At 49.3% G+C, this 25,144-nt stretch overlaps 2 protein-coding genes across 2 annotated transcripts in view; one reads left to right on the forward strand and one right to left on the reverse strand.

Moving 5' to 3' along the window:
* Positions 1–75: 75 nt before the first annotated feature.
* Positions 76–9,575, reverse strand: Dact2 (dishevelled binding antagonist of beta catenin 2). Its single transcript, XM_036169095.1, is given in 5 exon segments — positions 76–2,136; positions 2,686–2,964; positions 4,189–4,321; positions 9,359–9,556; positions 9,558–9,575. Coding segments are annotated over 5 exon segments (2,304 nt in total). The 3' UTR covers positions 76–460.
* A 91-nt stretch (positions 9,576–9,666) lies between these two features.
* The window catches only part of Smoc2 (SPARC related modular calcium binding 2), a 196,558-nt gene continuing 181,080 nt past the window's right edge, over positions 9,667–25,144 (forward strand). The window contains exons 1-3 of the mRNA XM_036168709.1: positions 9,667–9,854; positions 9,991–10,091; positions 10,308–10,366. Coding sequence (XP_036024602.1) covers positions 9,667–9,854; positions 9,991–10,091; positions 10,308–10,366 — 348 coding nt within the window. The remainder of the gene's footprint in view (positions 9,855–9,990; positions 10,092–10,307; positions 10,367–25,144) is intronic.

Consider the following 25,144-nt stretch of genomic DNA (forward strand, 5'->3'; position numbering starts at 1 on the left):
CAAAATGCCTGCCCTCCCTCGGGTGAGCACACATCCCACGTTAGGAAGGCGGAGAGACAGGACAGTGGCTGCAGGTGAAAGGACACGTGGTTCTTTTATTTGGTACTATATCAGCATCGTGCAGGTGTTTATTCAAATGCATGTAGTGTGGAGCTGAATTCAAACCTGGTTCCCCAAAACAGGGTGAGATGTATCTAAGATGCCTCTGGGAAGGAAGGCCTCAATGGAGAACTCCCTCCACAATACCAGCCAAAGCAAGGGGGAGGACAAAGCCGCAGCTGGGATCATGCAATGAAAATGGCTGGAAGGAAAATCACCCCAGAGAACTCCCAACCACAGTGAGGGTGACTGCGATACCTAAGCAGATCCGCAGTGTGGTACCAGCCTCAGTCTACTCATCACATGGTATGGAAGGATTTTGCACTTTCTGGGGTCCCAGGCTTGTCCTAAAACACTGGCATCACACCATGGTCATGACCTTCAGGGCTGCTGGCTGGAACCTACGGATCTTCTTCTTCAGGGCCTTGGAAGCCTTGATGCGGCACAATTTGGGCACAGGGGGCAGGGGTGGCCTGCTGCTTCCTGGGGCCCGTGGGGACTGCTGGGGGTGCGCTCGAAGCCAGGCCCGCTCCCCCTGCCCAGCCTCTATACTGCCTGTTCCCAGGCCACTGTGGCGGCTCTGGACACAGCCTTCTGAATCGTTGCTACTGGACTCGTCCCCGAAGCGGTTGGCAGTGTGGTCACTGGCCTCCTCGTCCTCACTGGTTTCGGCGATGGTAGAGTGGAATAGTGAGGTGCACTCTGCTGAGTGCTCTGAGGGGTCTGACTCACTCTTCACACAGGCATCCTGACGGGCAAGTGTGGGCCTGATCTGGGCCCGGGGACCACCTGTTCTCCTGGCTGGGGACCTAGGGGGCCCCGAGCTGGGCCCAGGATGGCCAGCCAAGCGGGCTTTGGCTGAGATCTCCATAGCAGACTGCCACCGACGGCGCTGCTTCCTCCTGACTGCTGAGCTGAGAGGGGATGCCTCCATTGGGAACAGAGCTTGGGATGCTGGGTAACCCTCCTGCCTGGCCACCACTAGGGGGACAAAGAAGGGCACAGGGTAGAGGGTGGACTCAGAGCAAGAGCGCCCTGGGGGCTCTCTGGCCAGCGTGGGCCTCCTGCTGAGCCCTCCCTGCTGGGGCCTGAATGAGGGGTCCCACTCTGGAGGCAACACAGCATGGACGCCCCGCTGTCTCTCGGGTTGTGGCGGGAGCTGCTTCCCTAGCCTGGGCACTTGGTCACCGACTCTTCCTCTGACCTTCACGGCCTTGCTTTGGGGAGAGCCCATCCTCAGCCTCATTGGGGAGGTTTCACCAGTGGTGCAGGACGGGTAGGCAAAGGGCCCTGGGGCCAGAGGGGGACTTTCAGGGCCCAGCATCCTGGATGGTGACAGGATTTGTCCTTGGCCATAGCCACTGTGGGGCTGCTGGGCCTGGGCACACAGAGAGGAACCTACAGTATTGTCTCCACGGACACAGGGATTCCAAGGTGTGGTTTCCTCCTTCAGGGAGCTGCTGAGGGGCTCAGCATCCACAAGGGACACAGGCCCCTGTGGCTTGAGGTTGTCCTTGGAGGCATCCCTACTTGGTTTCATTCCTCCCCTGTCCATCCCACAGGCCAGCTTCTCGAGTTGACCTCCACTCTCTGGCCTCTGGCCACAGAGCTTCTGCGTGAAAGGAGCCATGTCACTTCCAGGCTCTTGCACCACATCCCTCGGAGGGAGCTCTTGGCCCCGCAGACGCAATAGCCTGTGGATGTAGGCTTCGGCTGAGCCCAGCTCACGGATCGGCCCAGTCTGAGTCCTGTTCTGATCAATAGGGACCAGAGGAGGCTCCTGGGGAGGTGAGTAGATGTCAAGATGTGGCACTTCCTTAGGTAGAGCAAAGAGGGGGCTCTGCAGAGCCACCGCATGTAGGGGGCTGGGATAGGGATACACCTCCTGGCCACCCCTGGCCACCAGATCACGCTGGTACTTGGGGTCCAGTGCGTGGGCTGGGACCTCTATGCCCTGGCAGAAGAGGGATGAGGGCGCAGCTTCAGTCTCAGCTCTCAGGAGTCCCAGGTCATCTGGGAGGACTCGCTCAAGATCACCTGGGATAGAGACCGTGGAAAGCATATCAACACAGAGGCCAATCCCTGTTCCCCATATGGAGGCTTAGCTCTTGGGTGTACTGCTCCCTGCTCTTCAGCGAGAGCGAGCAAGATGCATCATCTCAGTGCCCCCACTTAGCCATGGCTTGGAGGCTACCTGGGATAAATGTCTTACAGCCATACATGGGAGAGCCACAGGAGGAACAGAGCCAGGAAAGTGGGGACTCTCACCACAGAGAGAGTAAGGCTGGCACAGAGCCTAGGTGTGTGTGTGTGTGGTCCAAGTGACATCTTTTTCTCTCGGGAAAACATGAGGGGTACTTGTGCCTCAAATCTCACTCTAAATGTGGCACATCAAATGATTTGAATGCTTCTTCTGGATGTTCATTTAACACACACACACACATACACACACACACACACACACACACACACACACACATGCTCCTTGTGGGGTCAGCCTCTCCCCCAATGGGTCCAAGCACCGTCATCTGCTATCCCTCTCACCCAAATAACACTCTTGCCCTCCCTCTCCTGCCTCTCTCTCACCTGTAGACACTGGTCTGGGCCGGAACAGGCCTCTCGGACGGCCTGTGTCCTCTGAACCACGCAGGAGCCGGCTGTCTTCTCTGCTGGGCTGTGGGCTCCATGCAGGGACAGTGGTCTCATCAGCAGAGCGGGGTCTCCAGTGCCCTATGCCAGACCTGGACTTAGAGGGCTGGAACACAGGCAGCCAGCTGCCCAGCGAGGGGGACAGACGGTCACTGCAAACAGATGCACATGAGGTGGACAGGGAGCAGGAACCAGCGTCACTCAGCTCGTAGAAGCCTGGGCAGAACAGACATAGTGGTCAGCGCACCTTCGGCCAGTGGGCTCTACCCCACAGACCTAGAGCCCTTTTCTCTTGCTTTTACTGACACAGGAAGGCGTGAGGGGCTGATAAGAATGCCTATGGGGACAGGTCCACAACAAGAACATTCCAGATTCTTGCTGGTAACCTTGTGAACAACTGACCCTACCTCACCTGAACCCTACCGCTGTGCTCAGGAGACTCTCCTTTGTTTAGGGCATCTCTTTTCTTTGTCTTTCTTTTCTTTACTTTTCTTTTTGTTTGTTTGTTTATGTTCTTTTGACACAGGGTTTCTCTGTGTAGCTTTGTGCCTTTCCTGGATCTTACTTTGTAGACCAGGCTGGCCTCGAACTCACAAAGACCCACCTGCCTTTGCCTCCCGAGTGCCAGGATTAAAGGTGTGTGCCACCACCGCCCGGTGGCACCTCCTTTCTTTAACATGCAACTGTATGGGGCATTCCTTCTTGGGAGTCCTCAGCCCCAGGGACTGCTGGGTACCTAGCACATCCCAGGCTAGACTGCAAAAGTGCCAAGGGGACTCCAGACACCGCAGGCTTGCTGTCACAGATACCTGTGACCACCGTGACCCAGACACAGGGGTCCCTGTTTCCAAGTTTCACCCAGAGAAGACTGAGAAAGCCAAAAATCATGGCCACAACAGCCAGTGAGACTGCCAACAATGACCTTCTGTAAGCTCTGGGATGGAGCACAGGGAAGGCGGGGCCTCCTGTGTAAACAGCTGGCAAGTTATACTGATGTCAATGATGTAAGTGGTGTGTAAAACAGTCATCGCACTGTCCATGACCATCCAGCAAAACCAGGAGCTCGTGGGGTGTTTAATTTAATATATAAACTGGTAGTTTACATATGTGTAAACTGTACAAACTATATTTATGTAAACTCTTTAGCATATATATATATATATATATTTAAACTTTATATATTGATTATATTTATATTTTTCTTTCAGCATGTTTAGTTAAAGCTTTTTCCTGTCTTTAGTCATGTATACTTCCCAGGCTGCTCAAGGGACCTCCCAAATGTCAGATCAGCTGAGGACATGGGCTGAAGCTGTCACTGTTCACAATGTCAAGTCAGATGAGGTCAGTGAGGGGTGATGATGAACGCTGTATTGCCTTCCTGGAAGGTGGGAACCTGACAGCCTGGCTCTCCAATGTCTGTCTAGTCACCATTAGCCACACCTGAGCTGGGCCTGCTGTCACTGTCCAGGGCCTCGCAGGATGACCTGCTCACATCCAGCTGCAGTTCACTTATCTGCTGGTCCAGCTGGTCCAAGTGGGTCTTCAGGCCAGCATCCTGTCGCCTTAACCGTGACTGGGACACACAAAAAAGAAAAGAACAAAAACTGATGTGAATACACAAACCTAAGCCAAGGTCCAAGGCTGAAACAGGGCCATTGTGGACACCAAGAAAACTCTAAAACTCCAAACTCATGTCAACTCATGGGGAGCAACTCCCTGGGTCTGCTGGAATGGACAGCAAAGGATTTCTCTCTCTCTCTCTCTCTCTCTCTCTCTCTCTCTCTCTCTCTCTCTCTCTCTCACACACACACACACACACACACACACACACACACACACACACACTGTGCAGTCCACATGAAGTGGAGGGAATTCTGCATACACATATGTAAACTAATCTGGACTGAGTGTTTGGTAAAAACTGATTTCTTTTCTTCAACTGTGCATATTTCCAGGTAGGCCGCATACTTTTTTTTTTACCCTTTAATTTGTTTAAGGCAAACAAATAGTAAAACGCAGGGACATGGCTCATCTGTGGAAGAACATGACATTACTTTTCTAGAGGGGAACTACCTCAAGGGGAAATCACCAGCAGCAAGATGCCAGCAGGAATGAATGACTTCCTGTTCACCAGAACAAGTACTTTCGCAAAGGGCCACGGTGAGCTGAGTGGGAGGCTGGCCTGGGCTGGTACAGCTGTCAGCCTCAGCTTTTCCCCCAGGAGCTGGCTTGGGGTGGGATCCACCTCCGGTTCTCTCGCCCCCACAGGAAAGAAGACATTCTAAAGAGACAATGGGCACTAAGAAACTGGAATTTCCCCAGAATCTTTCCTTCTTTCTTTTCTTCTTCTTCTTCTTTTTTTTTTTTTTCCAGTTTTTCAAGACAGGGTTTCTCTGTGAAACAGTCCCAGCTGTCCTGGATCTCACTCTGTAGACCAGGCTGGCCTTGAACTCACAGAGCTCCATCTGCCTCTGCCTCCCAAGTGCTGGGATGAAAGGTGTGCACCACCACGGCCCAGCTAATCCTGGGGGAAAAGAAAATGCTGAAGCCAGGGCCCAGCTGGAGCCAAAGTCTGTCTCTCCAGAAGAGATCCCCCCAGTTCTGACAACTCACCTATTACCTTCCAGGCACCCGAGACAATGCCAGGCGGAATCATACCTTGATCAAGATTGCCTGCCTCTCGATTCTTTTTACATCTAAAAGGGTACTCAGGTCAGTACCCTATGGATGAACTTGGGGGTCGCTGAACCTTTTATTTGTCCCTCTTCTCAATGTGGTCACAATGAACAAATGTCCTTTCATATCTATTCATTAGGACTTGTCTGTTTGAGGATGGGTGGCCCCGTTGGCTTTTTAGGGCTGCTAGGTCCTAGGCTCTGATCCTAACTCTGCTAACACTGGGTCTGAAGGGTGAAGAGTGTCTGACAGCAACTGTGTCTCCTATAATCACACATGTCAAAGCTGAATAAAATTTCCTGGAACCCGCTTCCATCACAAACTCTTTCCCTGAGACAACCAGGGTAGCGACCACAGACATGCCCTTTCCACCCACTTAGAAACTGATACTTAGACCCACCAAAGGGATGGCAAGGATTTTTCCTGTTATATATATATATATATATATATATATATATATATATATATATATATATATATATATATATTTTTTTTGCCCTACCTTAAAGCCATGGAGCCCACAGACACCAAGCACCTCTGCCAGGGCTAGTGTAGTGAGCGACAGCATCTATCTATCTATCCCAACTGCCCTTCTTCAGAGGCCCCTGTGTGCACATTGGGACCAGCTGCTCTGCAGATCTTATCTGTCCAGCCAGCCTCAGTAGCTAGCTAGCTTCTGTTAATGGTTGAGGACTCAAGACCCCAGGGTCCTTAGAGGCCTCAGGGCTCTGCTGTGAGCTCCCCATCCGGATTAATACCACCGTAATTAACACTCCCTAGTTCAAGTTTTCACCACCGTTCCTTAGGCTGACCGTCAGGGTCAAAGCCACTGTGACCAGGGCAGTACACGGCTCGCCACAAAGCCAGGCTGTGGCACTCCTCCCAGTGCCAAGTCTGCCTATGGTCTGCAAGCCTCATGCTGATTTCAAGAATGCTCTGGGGCACTTGAGTCAAACTCCCCAACGCGGGGTCAAGGGTCAGAGTCCCGGTGCAAGGAAGAACTAACCATAATCCCAAAGGTGGAGTCACTCTGTACACCTGCAGATCCTGGGCCCTTGATACCTAACGCTCTGGGATAGGTACAAGACCTTGTACCTTCACCAGTTAAGTCTGGTGAGCACCAAATGTCCGAGACTGGCCATTCCATGGTGCCACCAGAAGGGAGCCAGCTGATTCCTATAAAAGACTCACACCATTACATAGAACCTGATCTGAATTCGTTATACCTTCCCCCGAGGACAGTTCCGCTCTGCAACCCCAGCATAAAAAAAAAAAATCTTGATGGTATATTTGGAGGATAAAAAGTTCAGGATGTAGAGATGGTATCTAAGATACTTCCTTCCTCTCCTTGAATGCTAATAGTGAACAAAGGAAATGTTTTATGCATGAATTACCCCCTGATGGCCTCCTGCAAGAGTCACACCACATCAAGGGCCCTGCTCACTGGCTCATGGATGAGATTGACAGTGACCCTGGAGAAGTTTGTCAGGTCCTTGCTCCTGACCTCATCTGCTTCTCATCTGACCTCCATCTGCCCGCTAAGGTGTTCACAAAAGCAAGCTGCTTGGGCCAAGGAAAACACCATCGACAGTTACGGAATCAGTGTGGCTTGCTCTTGTGGCGTCACTGCCTGAGCCTGCCAGGGAAAGGAACGGTTGCATACTGTCACTTTCAGAACAAGTCACAACCAGTCAACCCCTGCAGGACGATCCTCATATCGCTATGCATCAGCCTCGGGTCCCAGGACACCTCTTCTGGATGTGGCTGAAGTAAGATAGACTGGTACAGTTTCTTGGCCTGGTGCCAGCCCCTGGGCGCTGTCCTACTGAAGCCCACTTGCCAGCGTGGAAACGCTAGTCACTTCCTGAGACAAGTCCCCGTGAAAACACTCATGGGGGCACCTGCAGCAGGTGGTGGGGTCAGGGGTCAGAGGACACAGGATTTCATCAGCAAAGAAGTCTGGAATAGGGAGGGTTAAGTTCTGAAATCATCTCTGGTTTTTTTTTTGTTTTTTTTTTCTTTTTGCTCTCAGCCATTAAAAGTCACTGATTTATCTCGTGGACAAAATTCCCCTAAGCAGCTCCTGCTGAGTTCCCTTTGTGACTTTTGACACTGCAATTAGCAGGGAGTGGAGCCCATCTGATGAACAACAAATCCCTAGAAATGCTAAACCCATCCTTCCTTGAGAATCCCTGCAAAATAACTGCAGAGCACCACTCTGGGACTCCTCCTGTCTTCACACCTGAATGATGACTGAGGGCCAGGTGAGCCAGCGGGAGGGCCGGAGTCTAGTTCCTCGGGGTTTAACTGGACTGCACTGTAGCCCTTTCATTATTTAACAAGCTCCTAATCTCCACTCTCCCACTCCACCCATCCACCTTAAGAAAAAACGTTGAAGTGCTAAGTGCTGGTTAAAGCCACATAAATTCAACTGTTTTTCTCTTTTCCGGTGAACCAAGTTTCGCGACAAAGCCTGTGTGTTCCTTCTGGTCTCACAGAGGCGTGTGTGTGTGTGTGTGTGTGTGTGTGTGTGTGTGTGTGTGTGTGTATACAAAAGGCTTGTTTGATGTCTCCAAAGGCTGCTGGTAATTGCAGTGTGAGGGCTTACGGTTGGGTCTGTGTATTGCTGAAGCGGAGTTAATCATCAACCTTAAAGGAACGGGTCATGCGTGTAACCGTCAGTGCGCCTGCCTGGCTGAGGTCACGTGAAGCGGAGTGCGTAGCCTTTCGACCCACTGGCACCTGTTGTAATGTCTTGGTCCTTGTGTGGGTGCAGCAGTTTGCAGAGTCCAGCCCACACCAGCCATGTCCCTCTGGGCAGCTAGCTGAGCGGCTCACAGACTGGAGGAGGCTGCCAGCTGGGTTCCGCCCTCAGCCAGCTCTCCACCTCTCTCTGACACCCAGGGAGGATTCCAGGTGTCCTGGGTAGTGAGTGACTCAGACGCTGGACTTCCTGATTCTTTACTCACAAGCCCAACAACACAATTCTGAGCTAAAGCTGACTGGAAAGCAACAGTTTCATCCCGGACTTTTACCAAGAGGCAGATCTCAACAGGACAGATCCAAATTTCACCGTGAAAGAAATCCCACTTAAGAGTTATGGGTGCGACTCCATCACATCCGAGAGCATTATTTTTTGTTATTTTAAAAATACTGCAGTGTCGGTCGGTGGTGGTGCAATCCTTTAACCCCAGCATTTCGGAGGTGGAGGCAGGTGGGTCTCTGAGTTCGAGGTCAGCCTGGTCTACAAAGCGATTTCCAGGACAGTCAGGGCTACACAGAGAAACCCTGTCTCGAAAAACAAACAAATAAACGATAACAACAACAAAACCCAACACCAAAATCACCACACCGCAGTACTGCGAAAAAAATCTCGAGCTGTTTCTAGAAGCAGGTTGTAATTCTACTCCTGGAAGGCCCCCAGTGGTCTACAGAGGAGGACTCATGGGGGCGCGGGTATCTAAGAAAGCACCACCGATCCCCTCTCCCTTGTTCTTCAGGCTGGAGGACACTCGTTTTTGTTTCTGTTTTTGTTTTTTTAAACGGATCAGGTGACACGAAATCTTGGAGACGGCCCTCAGCCCGCAAGACTCCCCAGTGACCCAAGCGAACCCATCACAGTGTCCTGCGGCACACGGTCACGCCGTGCAGCCGGCTGACCTGCTCCCGGGATGAGGTCAGGGTCCACGCATCCCCACCACCACAACACTGCACGCAGCCCGACTTGCACGCCTCCGCACCAGAGCGGTGTCAGCCGCAGAGGCGATGCGCATTCAACACCAGGCTCTGCGCGCGGCTCCCCCGGCACGCACCCCGTAGCGCGCACCCCACGCAGAAGCGCATCGGGCCTCTCCACTAGCTCACGCCACGCAGCTGCGCCCCGGTCGCGCCCCAGCACGTCCCCTCGGCCACCCGCGCCCCGCTCGCTCCTTACCAGCTGCTCCCGCAGCGCGGCCAGCGCCGCCTCCAGCCGCAGCTCCTGGCCGCGGGGCCCGGGCTCAGGGTGCAGGCCCAGGGCGCCCCGCACGCGCGCCTGCTGCGTGGCGCGCAGCCCCTGAAGCTCCTGCAGCCCGGCCAGTGCCGCCCGCAGCCGCGCGCCCACCCTGCGGCGGTCCCAGCCCGCGGCTCCCTGGGCCGCTCGGTGCCCACATCTCCCGGCCGCTCCACCACCACCACCGCGCTGCGCGTCCCCGTCGCGTCTCCCCGCCCCCGGCCGCAGGTCGCCTAGGTGGGGTGGGACCTATGGCTGGCCGCGGAGGGCGGCGTTTGCGACGCCCGAGGTCACAGCGGCCGCCCCCTGCCCGCCCCGTCGGCCCGCCGCGCCCTAGCCCAGCCCAGCCCCTGCACCCCTGGGACCTGTGTGTTCCTCAGAGATGGCCAGAGCCCCTCCGCAAAGGGACAGAAGACAGCGTGGGCACGGCTGGAGAAAGGTTTTTAAATTTAAAAAAGGGAAACACACACACACACACACACACACACACACACACACACACACACACACACACACACACTGCAAAAACCACATTCCTGTTTGTTAGCTCATTAGTATGGAAAACCCACTACCAGGTTCCGCAGCGTGTACACCTGTACCTGGAAACCTCGGCTTGCTTCTCAGTTCACCGAGTCCTCCCTCACACACATGCCACGCACCTTGAAGGAAGCTTCCAGTAAGTTCCTGAGTTGTGCAGCTCTCACCATGGCGGTTACTTCAGGAACGCTGTCTGGATTCCAGAAAGAAGCCGCACACACATTATCAGTCGCCCGCACCTCCTCTGCACACATGCTCAGAACCTCCCTACCCCCCCCCCCCCGCCTCCGCCACGGCCTCCAATGGACACTGTTTTGAGTGGAATCCTGCTATCCGGGTCTTTTACTGTTCTTAGATTTCCGGATGCGCCCATTTTGCGCCACCGGACTGGCCAAATCGCTCTACTGTGTGGCTGTAGCCCCCATGTCTCTCCACTGTTGATTAGGAAGAAATTGCACCTCATTTTTGCTCACAGGCCGGGTGGGAATATTTTCCTCTCACTTGAGTGTCGACCTAAGGCAGGAATCAGTGAATCACAGGTGGCTACTGTGCTCAAGGTTTTGAAGACAGGCTAGGCTGCTTTCCCAGCGCTCACCTTTGCCTCCGAAGCAGGGGTGGGAAGGTGCCAGCCACACCCTCTGCCTGAAGTTGTATCATCCAGAGTGCCCGGGGCTGTGGAGTGCAGCTGGCTGGCAGTTAGCAGTTCCTGAGGCGGGAGGAGGATAGGCATCTTTTCCTTGCAGATATGGTCACCCAGGTACTCTGCCTGCTTTGAATTCGTGACCTCTTTAGTAACCAGAGACTCCCTATACACTTCCTTGCCAGACACCATCTGCAAAATCCTTAGATACAGTATTTCCAGATTTTTGTCCCCCTCAGTCTGTAAGTTTCTATTTTACTTCCCCGTTTTTGTTTTTGTTTAGTTCTGAGACAGGGTCTCGCTATGCAGCACTTTCTAACTTACTACGAAGATCAGCCTGGCCCCCTATGTGTACCTGCATCACAGGCCCACAACACCAGGCTCAGTTAAATTTTAATTCTTTATTTTTATTTCATTGCATCTGTTTTTTTCTTTTGTCACTGTGCTTTTTGTGTTATGACTGAGAAGTCGCTGCCTGATTCTACTGTAGACTTCTCCTAATAAGCTTTTGTGGTTTTACCTCATACCCTGAAGTTCTTCATCCACTCTGGCTGAGCTCTGAGCTCTGATCCTTGATCTGCCCGGTCTCTGCAGAGGTGGATCCCACTGTCCTACAACCATGTGCTGGAAGCAATTCCTTCCCTATGGAGCTGTGGGGGACCCTGTGGAGAATCAGATGATGCAGAGAATGAATTTCTGTCATATTAGCCTTTGTTCCAGGCCATGACTGTGTCAGCGACTTGCTTTTCAGTGGGTTCCGAAGTCTAACCACCCTGCTCTGTGCCCTTCACATTTCTACTGGAATTTATGGGTCCCATTGCCAATTTCTGCAAAAAGGACAGCATAAGTTCTGTTGGGGAATGTTCAGAATTTGTCAGTCAATGGGAAATGTTACCTAAGGTTGAGTGTCCCCGGTGTACAAATATGGACCCCTTTCTACACAATTAAATCTGCTTTCATTTTATTCAACCATGCCTCACAGTTACCAGTAAGGCTTGTGCTCATGTCAAATTTGTTTTTGAGTATTTGCTTCATTTTTATAACATCGTAAACTGTTTTCCAACTTCATTTTTTTTTTAAGGTATTCACTGCTGGTGCATGATGGAATTAAGCAGTTTATTCTTGTGTGCTAATGCCTGTAACTATGCCCCACCCCCACAGCGTACCCTTTATAAAACAAGGAAAGCTTTCCCTTCCAACCAGATGGGCAGACATAGGAAGGAGTAATGATGCCCATGGTTGGTGAATATGCAGAAACCCATGTTCTCACATGCTCTTGGTGGGTATAATGGAGGGCAGGGACTCCTGGAAGTCAGTTTGAGAGAGTAGCCAAAAGGCTTGAAATGAGCCCGTCCAGAGCTTTGAAGAAGTGCCTGGGGTCACTCACAGAAGAACTGTGGAGACTGGAGCTGAAGAATTTGGACACATCCCACTCAACTTTGGCTGAATAAGTGTGCACATCCGTTGTACAGTGAATGGCATCCTTAGACTGACACTGTGCTCTGCTTCTCACCTCTAACCTGTTTATAGGATGAGGCTTTATTAAATGTTTCTAAATATTAACTACAATACTTGATAGGCCTACCACTGAGCTATGTCTGACTACGTGGTCCCCAGGATCCCTCTTGGACCGACCCTGCAGGCCTCCTTGCTTCCAGCTGCCCCCAGGTGGTAGCTTCCAACACTGCAGCCAGTAGTCCTTACAGCCTAGGGCTGACCTGGTTTATCTCTCTGTTCTCAAAACCCCGTGTGGCTTCCACCCTCCCAGGGACCAAGGGAGGGACTGCCCTGCGTGACCTTCTTCCATCCCACCCTCCTGGGCCTGCCTCCCTTGTCTGTCTCAGTATCCCTCCGCTGGGCATCTTCCAGAACATGGCACAGCTTGCTTTTTCGTTCCATTATAGCTCACCGCTTGTCCCACACACTGGGCTACGAGGAGATTGGGACTGAAGGGCTGTGTTTCCTTTGGTGAGATATTTTAGTCTCTTAGACTCCGCGCCTGGCTCTCAGTAACGTTACTAAATAAACACATGATGAGTGTTATTTTTTTTTTTTTTTGTTGGCCAGAACAGATTTTAAAAATTGTATCTTGGCCTTCTTAAATAACTTCTTGCATTGCATAATGTGTTGTATAAGTGTTTTTTATTACCAGAAGAATATGGAAGATACAGTAGACGTGTAAAGACGTCTGATGTCTTCTTTCTCGTCCCTGTGAGCTGCAGCTTTCTTCTGTGTGCTTCTTGAAGTCTCCGACAGCATTTACTATGCACCCATCAGTCTACACTCCGTCTTTTCTGTACTCCTAGTGCACATCAGTATTGCTCTGAGCCCACAGTGTTTGTGCTGTGCAGTTTCAATGCCGTCTAACTTTCCCTCTAGGTAAGAATTCCAGTGTGCAGTCCGTGCTTCCATCATCCAACTGACAGAGAGTCGGCTGCTTCCTTTCTTCTTCCCACAGCAAGACTGTGAAGATCACCCTTGTACACATGGTGTAACTCAACCATATTAAATCAGTAATTGCGGTATTGCTGAAGGCAAGTGGAGTTATGCAAGCCACGTCAATCAACACAACTCTCCTTATCTGGTGAAATGATCTCGTGAAATATCACCACTGCTCGGATCCATGACCCACCCCACCCCTAGCCCAGGGAGTTGCACCTCCTTTCCTTCCTGGGTAGTTCTAGCATATGTGTTTCCACTGCCCACAGCAGTAGGGGGCGCTCCCCCACTGTGGGACAAGGAGGTGACGTCATTAGAGGTAGCTCACACCACTAACTACCGGTGATCTCAGCTACCCGATTAACAAGGCAACAAGCACACCATCTTCAAGGTGCCCCATGGGAGCAATTCAAGCTGGACTCCTGTCCAAGGTGGAGGAACTATTCAGCTGGCTAAAAGAAGTCAGCACCCATGCTCATCAGAAGGGCCTGGAGCCCAAGGCACCACCTGCCCATGAAAACCCACGGATGCAAGGGAGAGGCCAAGTGGACACACTCATTAGTTACCAGGCTCTGCAGCCATGAGTTCACCATACCCTGTCACTCGTGATCAGGCTTTCTTCTGATTCTTCATGGCTTCCAGAGGCTACAAGAAGTCACGCCTCTTGGTTTTCTAGGACGAACTGCAACTGAATGTCTGGCTATCAGCTGCCACGCTCCTGTCTCCGAGGGCTGTGTCGGGACCGGACCTCCTTGAGAGTGAACCTTGGAGAAGCTGCCCCCATGTAAGGGGTCACTGAGGTGTGAACACTGTTCCCACCTCAGGTTCCTGGGAACAAGGAGGAACGTGGACACCGTGGCTGAGACTTCCAGTGTGCTTTGCCTGCAGCTGTGTGACCCTCATAAAAGTCCTGTCAAAGAACCAGATCATTTATTACAGACACTAAGACTTAACCGGATTGCTTTTCTGTCTTGTGTTCTGCATCTGATAGTATGATTCATCGGTATTTCCTTTTTTTTTTTAAAGCCCCAGGGACAAGACTAATTAAATTTATTTTTTTACATTTATTTATTTATTATGTATACAGCATGTATAACCAGAAGAGGGCACCAGACCTTATTATAGATGGTTGTGAGTCACCATGTGGTTGCTGGGAATTGAACTCAGGACCTCTGGAAAAGCAGTCAGTGCTCTTAACCTCTAAGCCATTTCTCCAGCCTCCAATCTGACTCCTTTCTGATGACAGTGCTGAGGGGAGAGGTGTGATTATCAAGACTTTGGGAAGGTGGTGGCCTGTGCTAGGCTCAGGGCTGGGATTGTCCTTCCATGGATGCAGGGTATCGCCAACAGTGGGGAAATGCACTATGTAAGCACATGTGTGATGTGTGTCTACTGTATAGGTACATATATACACATGCATCTGTACACATGTGGTATGTACAGGTGACTAGTGTATGTATGGCTGTGCATACATGCATAAGGTGTGTATGCATGTCATACAATCTATGGTCAGTGGTGACTGTATGCATGTGATGGTATGTATGTATTCATGTGGTATGTATGTATGTGTGTGCATGCACACATGCTTGTGTAATATGTATGTGTGCTTGTGAATGTGTGTGCTGTGCATATATGTGTGTACATACATGCAATGTGTGTGCCTGTGGTATGTGGTGCATGTATCTGTGTGCATGTGCTAAATATGCATGTATATACATGTATTTTCCTATTTTGAGAAGCAGAATGTGGTGTCATACAGATAAGTAATACTTAACCATTTTTTTCTTCAATGTTTTAGGACACTGTTATAAATATCTGGCCTTATATAAGAAACTAATTGAATTACAGATAAAACTGCCTTTCACCCTATGGGTGTGTGCGAGAGTGTGTTACTTTCTCTAAATCTGATTTTTCGTGAATGGTGACCCCTATGACCATGGTCATCTGTGTGGTGTGGTCAGCACCAGGCCTAATGAACTTCCTGTCACATGTCATGGTAGACAGAGGCTGTCAGGGGCTCGCTGTGAAGAGCGGATGCCTTGTGTGGCTGTGTGACATCGTCCCCGACTGTGGTTCCTGTGAACGGACATTCTTCCTTCTTTCTCCCTTCAGTTTGAGCGGCCCTGAGGAAGGCCACAGCAAGGATCACGCTGCAGAGGCTGGGGCCAGGGTCACGAGGCAGCCATGTCCTGCCTGCTTCAGATGAGCTGCACCACAGACATCTTCTCTTCCCACACAGGAGTGATTGCATTTCCCCTGATTATTATAGCAACAGACGATGAGAGATAAATAAAAGTGCAGTTGGGGAAGCTGGTCCCTGGAGCTGCCCAGCCACGCACAAGCGTGAGCATGCTGTACCCTTCCAGAGGCGCTGAAGTTCATATAAGTTTTAGTGCAAATTTAATTCTTTTTATCTTAAAACATTCTCCTTCCATTTCCCATACCAGCACATATGCCTGCACAGTCAGGATCGCCCCTTTGCATCTGTAACAAATTAGAATTATCCAGTAGTGTCTTTAACTGGTTACCTATTGCCTGGCTTAATGTCGACAGCCAAGTCCCTCTCTGCTAAGCCACTGTGCACAGTAGTGGCAGGTGTGTGCTGCCCTCTCTTCAAAGCCTGATCAGCACCAGGTGTTACAGAAACCGCTCCCTGTCTTGAGTGGTTCTCAGAGTGTACAGTGTTGGCCTGTGCCGTGGGCTCGCATGCCTTCCTGGGTGTTTTCCTGTTTGACTCATTTATTGGAAACGTCACTGCATGATCTCTGAACTGTGTTGTATGAAACAGAGGAAACTGGGGCCTGCTTCATGAAGTGTGTTGTCAGCATGAGCACCCCAAAGTGATTGAGAGGTAATTGTATAAGTCACAGTCTCTTTAAGTGGGAATCAAGTTCTCTGAAGAGGTAAATTGAAATCAATGAAAAGCAAGTGCCAGGCCTAAACCTGGGCCATCCAGGCTGGAGATGCCCCCTTTCTTAAGGGCACGAAGAAAACATCCCACTTACACTGCCATGATGGTTGCTTTTGATGGTCAACCTGATGGGATTTGGAATAACCTAGGACACTCATCCCCTTGGGATGCTGTGAGCTTTCCTCGGAGCCTCAGCTTCAGTTCCCAGGCCAATGAATGCCTGCTATCAGCACCTCCCTGTGCTCACCCGTGGGTACTTTTCAGTCCTAGGGCACAGGGCTCAGTCTCTGCTAGGTCCTTAGTTCCCTTGTCTGCTCACCTAACCATCCCTGGCCCCTGCTGTATCCTGTCTACTGGCCACAAGGCACATGCTGGTCTCAGGACGGGCATGGCTCTCAACGTTGTTCTCATCAAACACCTTCGCTGGCTAGTCTGAGGTCCAGCCACTGCCACACAGTCTCCCCAAGAATATTATTACTAAAGCCACCACATCGTCCTAGTCAGCTTTCTAATGCCGAGATAAGACACCACGACCAAAAAATAAAAGGCATTTCAGTGAGGAAAGGGCTTATGGTTTATAATACATCCCAGGAACTGGAGGCAGGAGCCCCAGCAGAGGCCATGGAGGTGTGCTGCTTACCAGCTTGCTCCTCAGGGCCTGCTCAGCCTGCTTTTTCACACCACCCAGGAGCATCTGTGGAGAGTAGCACCACACACAGTGAACTGGACCCTCTGGCATCAATCATTAGTCAAGCAAATGCCCCCCCAGACTGCCTAAAGGCCAATCCTATGGAGGCATTTCCTCAATGGAGAGCCTGTGTCAAGATGACAAACCCATTAACCAGCTCATAAATCACTTAAAAATTAACTGTGTGAGCTCAACTAAATGCAAATATTAAAATTTAATTCCGTAATCCTGAGAAGCAAGGGGCTAAAGGAAATTAGATGTCATGCGGCCTCCATACTATTGCCTCTCCTCTCTACTAAGTACCTACTGGCTCCCAGGTCCTGTGTTCTTTTGTTTACGTCTAGTGGTGACTTCTGGGTATCCTTTGTCTTTGTGTGGCACAGTGGGAGATCTGATTTCAGGAACTGACTCACACCAAGGTCAGGCCCTTGTGGAACCAGTGCGGGAGGGTGTGTGTCACACAGTGCAGAACAGAACTCGGGTTTAGGAGCCTCCTCTCAGTGGAGGATCTCTGGGACTCACACAGTCCGTTCCATTCCACACAGGAATGAGATGACTGCAGGAAGCCTGATACCTTGGCATTCCCATGGAGAAAACAAGGCTTTCTGAGCCCTGGGTGCATCCAGGCGTACGGTTTCCTAATGTTGGTCTCCAGGGTGGAATGGGTCTTCCCTGGACATTACAGTTCTTCTCCTTATGTCTGATCAGCTGGCTTGTGCCCCATGCAGTCTGACTTAGCATTTCTGGGTAGGCTTCCCATGCCTCCCCAAGGTCCCCAATCAGGTACTGCTCACCCTTCAAAACGTCTGCCTGCAGCCCAGAGTCCTGATGCTCAGGATGTGGCACAGGTCATCATGTGACCCTCTCTCCACCTTACCCCAATATTCCACCTGCCTGTGGAAGATTTCTCCAGGCCCTTTGATCTCATCTCGTAATTTGGTCCTTGGTGAGGTGGTCGCATGTCTTCTTCCTGATGCTGAAGTCTGTTCTCTTCCTTTTGTGGGCACCGACCCATTGTGGTTTGTTTTCTGTTTCTGTTTCTAACTTGGTGTTTGCCAATGTTTAGGAGCATTCCAGAACAGATTCCTCATTCAGGTGCTCAAGCCAAATGCCAAACAGCAGTGGGATTATTTAATCCTCTGAGTGACACAGCCCAGAGACTGAGTCAAGGCGTTTGTGGATTACCTGAGCTGAAATGGAGACAGCAAGCCATGGGAACTCTGTTACCAGCTTCTCCTCCCGGGAGGCTGGAGGACAAAGGTCTCAGGTTGCTGTGGGTTTCAAAGATACTTCCTGGCTGTTCTGGGTAAATTCAGCCTGAGCCCCCCATGTCTTTAAAGTCCTGAAGCAAACAGGAGTCCTGCTCAGCTTCCAGAGAGGTATTTCTTAACCAGAGGCCAGTTTCTCCTTTCTTCTTTTATAGGCAATTGAAGATCTGTTGTTCAAAAATATAAGTGCATAAATGCAATTATTTTCCCCACTGTCTCTATGTTTGCATGGAGTACATATTTGAATAGAATGTGTGAAAGGGCCTTTAACCTCTGACTTTTTTCCACGGCCTCCTTCAGGATGGCAGCTATGGATTCAGCTCGGCTTGCCTCACCTTCCAGTGCCTCTGCAGCTGGGATTGATTTTCCTGGGGGAAATAACTAATGAGGAGAGACCAAAAGACAATGTGAAGGGCCTTAGCTTTCCTAACTTCTTTCCAAGCCCTCTATACATAGTTTTATTTACATCCCCACTGAAGACCTAGGCTCTGGAGAGCCTGAGTCATAAAGACAACCAATCAGGTCTCATGGATGTGACTAACACAGTTCTCAGGAGGCAATGGAAGGACCCTTTGTCCATGGCGCAGACAGATGCCTGCTGGATACTGGCTCTTCTGTGGAATATCACCGGGGTTCCACAGGTGAAGCTCACTGGGTACCAATGCCTCAGGCAAGCTACTGCTTCTTTTCAAACTTCTGTCTGCCCAAAGTCTCCAGATACAAGATCACTGTGGATGTGGATTGGTCAGGATGGCCCATGAGTGGGGCTTTAATCTCCCTATATACTTCTTCCTGGCACGTGTTCTGAGCAAGGGGAACCCACCTTTCAGGAGACCATATATCTGCTGTATATGTCTCCCTTGCCCTTCTAAGGATTAGGGAAATGGAGAAGAGGGAATGAACTGCTTTTGCGTGGTGCTGGTTTGTGAATCCTTGCCCTCTTGACAGAAGTCTCCTTCAGATGGAACATGCTTGAGCTGGATGGATGCTCGGACATCACACACACGGAATTTTCAAAAGAAACGTGTGTGTGTGTGTGTGTGTGTGTGTGTGTGTGTGTGTGTGTGTGTGTGTGTGCTGGAGATAGACATGGGCTTTGTGCATACTGAGCAAGCATATCCCACTGACTCACTTCCCTAGGACTTGATTTCAAGTTTTTGAGTTGTTCCCACCCCCCCAGATGACATCTACTAACTGTATGTAGTAAGGGTACGTCATGCTGTTTGTGGTGAGGACATCCTGAGCCCTCCACCAGCTATCTGAGATACACACTGCATAGTTAGTTACTGTAGTTGCTTGACTGTACTGTGGGGCATGGGAAGGGGAGTCTGCTCTTCCCAGAGGGTGCCCAATAGACTGTCACGTGTGTGTACTACACATCAACTTGGATGCCATTGATGGGTGTCTGAGCCTGGCAAGGGCAATGCCGGGATCCTTAAAGGGCAGTTAAGCTGCCAACAGTATTAGCTCTGTTCTCTGGTGCAAGTGCCCGGAGGCTGTCTAGCCCAGGGACTACTGCTTTATCGATCAGATCAAATCCTGGTTCCTGCAGCTGTCATTCTGAGGTATTTTCTGCCCTTGTAGACAGTTTCACTCAGCTATGCCACATGGCTTGCTGGCCAGGACTCCCCTCAAGTCACTGTGCCCAGCAGAGGCTTGTGGGCTCCAAGGCATGGTGTGCCTTGCCTCTGCTTCCTCAGCATGGCACTTGGCAGTGATGGAATGGATCACTAGAATCTCTGGGAAGGGGTGAGACTCTCCACAGAAAGGTTTTCAGGGTGATAAGCCTTAGTTTCCCCGGGTTATTGTAAATGATGGCAATCTCCTTGATGCGTGTCTAAAGATAAGGAGAAGTTCCCCTAAGATCAGCCAGTACCAGCATTAACAGCAGGGAAGACATTCTTGGTCACTTGGCATCCAGCTTTGACATTCCCAAGGTGTGTGATGTCGTGCACTTGAAACTCAGTTTCTCTGTCTCAAGCCTGGCCTTCAGAAAAGTGCCTTGTAGGGCGGGCTAAGGAATAAATGGCCTGTATACATCAAATCCTCAGAATAGGGCTCAGTAAACACTGGTTGCTATGTTCAGAGTCACAATGGGGATAATGGTAGGTAAAGTCCTTTGTCCTTGAGAGGTTATTCTAATCTGAGGTCCAGGAAAGCTCATCCTGTCATATTGTCAAATAAAATAAGCCTATATAGTCTCCTGAAACCTATGGGCTAATGGTTGGGTAGCCCTGGATTTGATGTTTGGCCTGACACACTTCTTGGTCCATTGTGCCTAGAAATGCCAAAACACTGAGCATCCTGCAGGAAGTGGGAGTATAAACAGGGGCTTTGGCTATGCAGACACCCCGGGGTGAGGACAGCAGGCAGGGACTGGACCAGGCCACAAGTAGAAGAGAGTCTCCTCAGAATAAACTATTTGGGCAGCAGAATCTTCCCAGGAGGCAGGGCTGGCTTTGCCTAGCCTGAGAAAAACCATCAACCCTCCAAGATGGACATGAGGACATTGGCAGGACCCTGAGGATATTTGGTGTAGGGAGCACCACAGAATGACCTCAGTGAGGGTAGGTAGGTGGGACCCCTTCTCAGAGGCCAGGAAACAGACCCATCAGCACCCTTCAGGGATTCCGGGTGTGAGCTGGCTTTACTGGAAGGTTTGGGGGGAATATCGTATTACTCCTCACATTTGATTTTTATGAATAGGGAAACAGAAATGGAGCACTCAGTGAGAGGTAATTTCGACATGTGAAAAACAACAAGCAAATGAGAGGCCAGTGTTCTCACCAGTTCAAACAGGGAGCCAGCAAGCTTCCCCTGGCCTAGCACCCTCATTAATAGCCTTGGAATCAGTAAGAGTCCCAGGGCTTCAAGGGCTCATGGAGGACAGAGATGCATCTGTGAAGTCCCAGTCCCCCAAAGGGTGTCCTCTGCCATGGGGACAGAGGAAGCTGGCATGTCCCTTTGTGTCTGAAAGGATGAGTAAGAACAGCTTCAAGGCTGGGGTTCAGCCCTGTGAGACAGAGCTGTGGGGCTCACCTTTGGGTGTGGATGTGTGAAGCCCTGGAGCGAGGGCATGGTTTTGCTGAGTGGCATAGATGTATTTCCACACAGAGCAGCAGTGCCAGGGTTGTTAAGGAGGTGATGGAGACACGGGAAGTCTGAGAGAGACCTCACCACCAGGTTCCAGACATGCCTGGTGAGGACACAGTCCCAGGACAGCAGGCAATACTGCAGTCTCTGGTGCAGGCCAGACAGAGGAATCTGCTCCCGAGTGTCCACATCTGTCCCTCAGGGTCTTTGTGGCCAGATTTCCCATAACGGTGTGGTCACCAGCACCCCAGGAAACTGGAGCCTCTTGTGCAAATGGCCTAACATTTTGGCAGGACTTTCTTTTTTTCTTTTCTTTTCTTTTTCTTTTTTTTCGAGACAGGGTTTGCGCCTTTCCTGGATCTCACTCTGTAGACCAGGCTGGCCTTGTATTCACAGAGATCCGTCTGCCTCTGCCTCCCGAGTGCTGGGATTAAAGATTAAAGGCATGTGCCACCACCGCCCAGCTTGGCAGGACTTTGAAACAGCTCACTTGTCGCCACCACGAGACATTATGTTCTGGGGTGACCACTGCAGTGCACAGAGCACAGGTTTTCACGGTACAGCCTCTGTATGGTCACACTACTTTGTTTCTCCTTTTCATTCTTGTGTGTACCCCTACACATGACAGTGTGCCTTTGGACATAGAATCTCCTAGCACACCTCTGCAAGCATCCAAAAGTTCCTGTCCAGAAGTGGAACCGGTGGTTCTCATGGTGTACACACACTCAGTTGCTCCTGTGAATCTGGCTTTCTCATGGGAGTGGGGTCAACTTCTTCTGCTCAACTACAGGTGTCCATCTCTCCTGAATATAGCCATCTTGGAGTCTTGCTGAGTGTCAAATATTACATTTTGTAGTTTTAATTGAATTTCCTGGGTTAATAATGAGGTAAAGTCTCTTTTTATTCATAGATATGTTCCTGGAGTTAGGGTTGATCAACAGGCCAATTAACAAAACAGATTAATAGTGAGAAGCAGAAGGAGATTTATTCAATGTGGTCACATTAGGAAGAGGAACAAAGGGGCTCAACATCCCACCCCACTTTTGGGTCTATCCTTGGGTACTGACCTCAGAGTTAGGTTTAAATAAAAGCCTGAGGTACTCATCATACGCCATCCTGGTCAAGGTGTGGTCCAGCCCATCGTCAGCGTCTCAGCTCCAGTCTGTCATGCTAGGTGCTCTGATAAGTTATCAGAACTGCGTGAGCTTGGTTCTTAAATAATCAGGAGCCTTATAGGTTGTAAGCAAACATAAAGGTTTAAAAATAATTTGTACTACCTTTGTTTATTGTATGTGTCAGGGGAAGGTGCCATGGTGTGCCTACGCAGGGCAAAGGGCAACTTACAGCAGGCAGTAGGTGTTCTTCTTTCAGCTTGTGGGTCCCAGGGGTCAAACCCTGAGCCTCAGGCTTGGTGGCAAATGCTTTTATCCACTGAACCATCTTGTCAGCCCAGTATAATCAACCTTTCTTTCTTTCTTTCTTTCTTTCTTTCTTTCTTTCTTCCTTCCTTCCTTCCTTCCTTCCTTCCTTCCTTCCTTTCTTTCTTCTTATTTTTATTGCATTTTTGAGACAAGCTCTCTATTGTTCAGCTCTGGCTATCCTGGAACTTGCTCTATAGGCCAGGCTAGCCTCAAACTCAGAGATCCACCTGTCTCTGCCTCCTGAGTGCTGGCTGGTATTAATGGTGTGGGCCACTACACCCAACATTTAATTTTTAACCCACAAGTATTGCACAAAGTATCCTTTAAGGGACCAAAAGAAAAAGAAATAGTTGAGCTTTCTTTTAGGACACTATCCATGTGAAGCTCTTAGCTGAGGGAGAATCTTCATACGGTTTGACGGAATGGACACTTGTGGATCAGTTAATTATTTACCTTGCGATGCCGACTGAACCTTCAGTTCCACACACACTCAGAAGAGGACTCAAGACACCTAAGCACAGCGGCACTTTCAAATCACTCAGAGGTCAGACTGTCATTGAGCACTGAGGGAGGAGGACAAGTAGGAGTATAAACCACAGAGAAAGCATTTACAGACACCGGGATTCATAAGAAAGCACCCTGCTTTTCTATTACTAAGATGTCTATTCAGATGAATCTCCCCTCCATGCAGACTGAGTGGACAGTGACTTTCAATTTTGGACACTTGAAGACATTTGGACATTTCCTTGAAAGAGACTGGGCACAAAGGAAAGAGGAAATTACAAACTGTATGTAGATCTGTTCCATGTCTCCTTTAAAAATGACAGTAATCTTTTGAAGCCAGATCACATACTTTTAAACCAAAAGAAAGCCACAGGATAGTGAGCCTATTTTTAGATTCTCTTTGTCTCTTAAAAAAATATTAGCTCCATTCTAGCAGGAGTTGACATACAACTCACTAACATCTTAAGAACTCAGGAAGATGGCAGAAGAGAGAGGACACAGCATCGTATTTTCAAACACGCAGAACAGCCAGCCAGCACAGAACAGAGTAAGACAAGTTTCCCAACAGACAGAGGCAAGTCTCAACACACCAGGGACACATGACTGTCGTCTATGGGAACAATAGGAGAATGGAGAGGGTGGGAAGGGGTGGGATTTCTTTATGAAAGGCAGAGAAGACAAAGCAAGCTCCCCAATGGGTTTCCAGTGCTGAATGTCCGCCATGCTGCCACAGCTAACAGCAGATGTTGACGTCTCAAAACAAGTATGTGCACACATATAATCATGGCACATTTATTAATATTATCCAAGAATTTAAGACATGAACACATTTTAGAATAACATTTCCATCAGGTTTCATCCGGAGTTACATTCCCATTACACATCTAAGGACATTTTCTGTGAAAGCAGAAATATGGAATCTACTAATCCAATGATCTCTGTGAATAGTACTGGTTTTATCTTTTACAGTGTACATATACTCTAAATAAGATGTAAAAATAGTCAGTCTCATAACATTATTTACAGCAAAGTGTATTACCTATTAGCAGTTATTCCAAAAACAAAATTAGCCCATTTCAACATTGACAAAACATATGTATATTTCATACATTTATGGACAAAGGCCCAGTAATCATGAAAATGTACCTTTATATGCAAGGTGATCGATCCTAAACTTAATTTCTTTTTTTTAAAAACTCTTTTTAAATTTTTTTATTTTATTTATTTTTATTATTATAAACTTAATTTCTTAAACTTACATTTTAAGGTTGCCTATCAAGAATGCCCTTTAGAAAATTTTTGACTATTTGATAAAAGAATATTTTAGTGATTCAATCACCTTTTAAGTTATTTCTCTTGTAAATCCTAAGAGGAGTGGTGGTTTTTTTCCCTCCAGTCTCAGTTTTTGAGAGTTCAAATTTGGAAATATGAGAAAGAGTCTCACAATTAACAGGTCTGTTAGCGAACACTTTATACAGACCTGACTGAAGTCCCATAAAACCAGTTTTGTATTTTTTCAGTCTCAAATTCAAATTCTTCAGTTTCTTTGCCTTTTAGCTAACTATTTTTTAAAGGGAAGCAAGAAAAACAAAAAACAAACAAACAAACAGAAGCAACAGCTCCTCACAAAATGTTTTTAAATAGATATGCCAAGAAAAGTAATTTTGGCATTTAGTAAGTTAAATATAAGAAAAGAAATGTAGAAAAACTGGACTCTGATGAGCAGTGTTAATTCTCAACTTGATAGAATTTGGACTGACCTGGGAGGTGACCTCTGGGCATGCCTATAGGGAATTACCTTGACTGTGTTAATTGGGAAGACTCACCCACTGTGGGTGGCTCCATTCCCTAGGCTGGGATCCTGGACTGCCACAATGGAGAAGGAACTGAGTGGCACCATGAGCGTTCTTTGCTGTTTCCTGATGTGGATTCAGTGTGAGCAGCTCCATTAGGCTGCCTTGACCTTCTCGTCATGATGGACCCTATTCTTGAAAGGTGAGCTAAACCAAACCCTCTGCCTCACAGTGCTCTATCAGAGTATTTGGTCACAACAACAAAAAAGAAGCCAAGGTGTGGCCAAAGGGGTGCTATGCACTTATTGTCAGGAGTGCTAGGTACAGGTGAGTTTTGGCCCCTGCTCTCTTAGAAACCATGCAAATTTACAGAGGGCTAGACAGCTGGAGGTCTCCCAGGTGCACCAAGATGGTAAAAGCTTCCTCTTTTTTCCA

Source organism: Onychomys torridus, chromosome 19, assembly GCF_903995425.1.
Source record: "Onychomys torridus chromosome 19, mOncTor1.1, whole genome shotgun sequence".
NCBI lineage: Eukaryota > Metazoa > Chordata > Mammalia > Rodentia > Cricetidae > Onychomys > Onychomys torridus.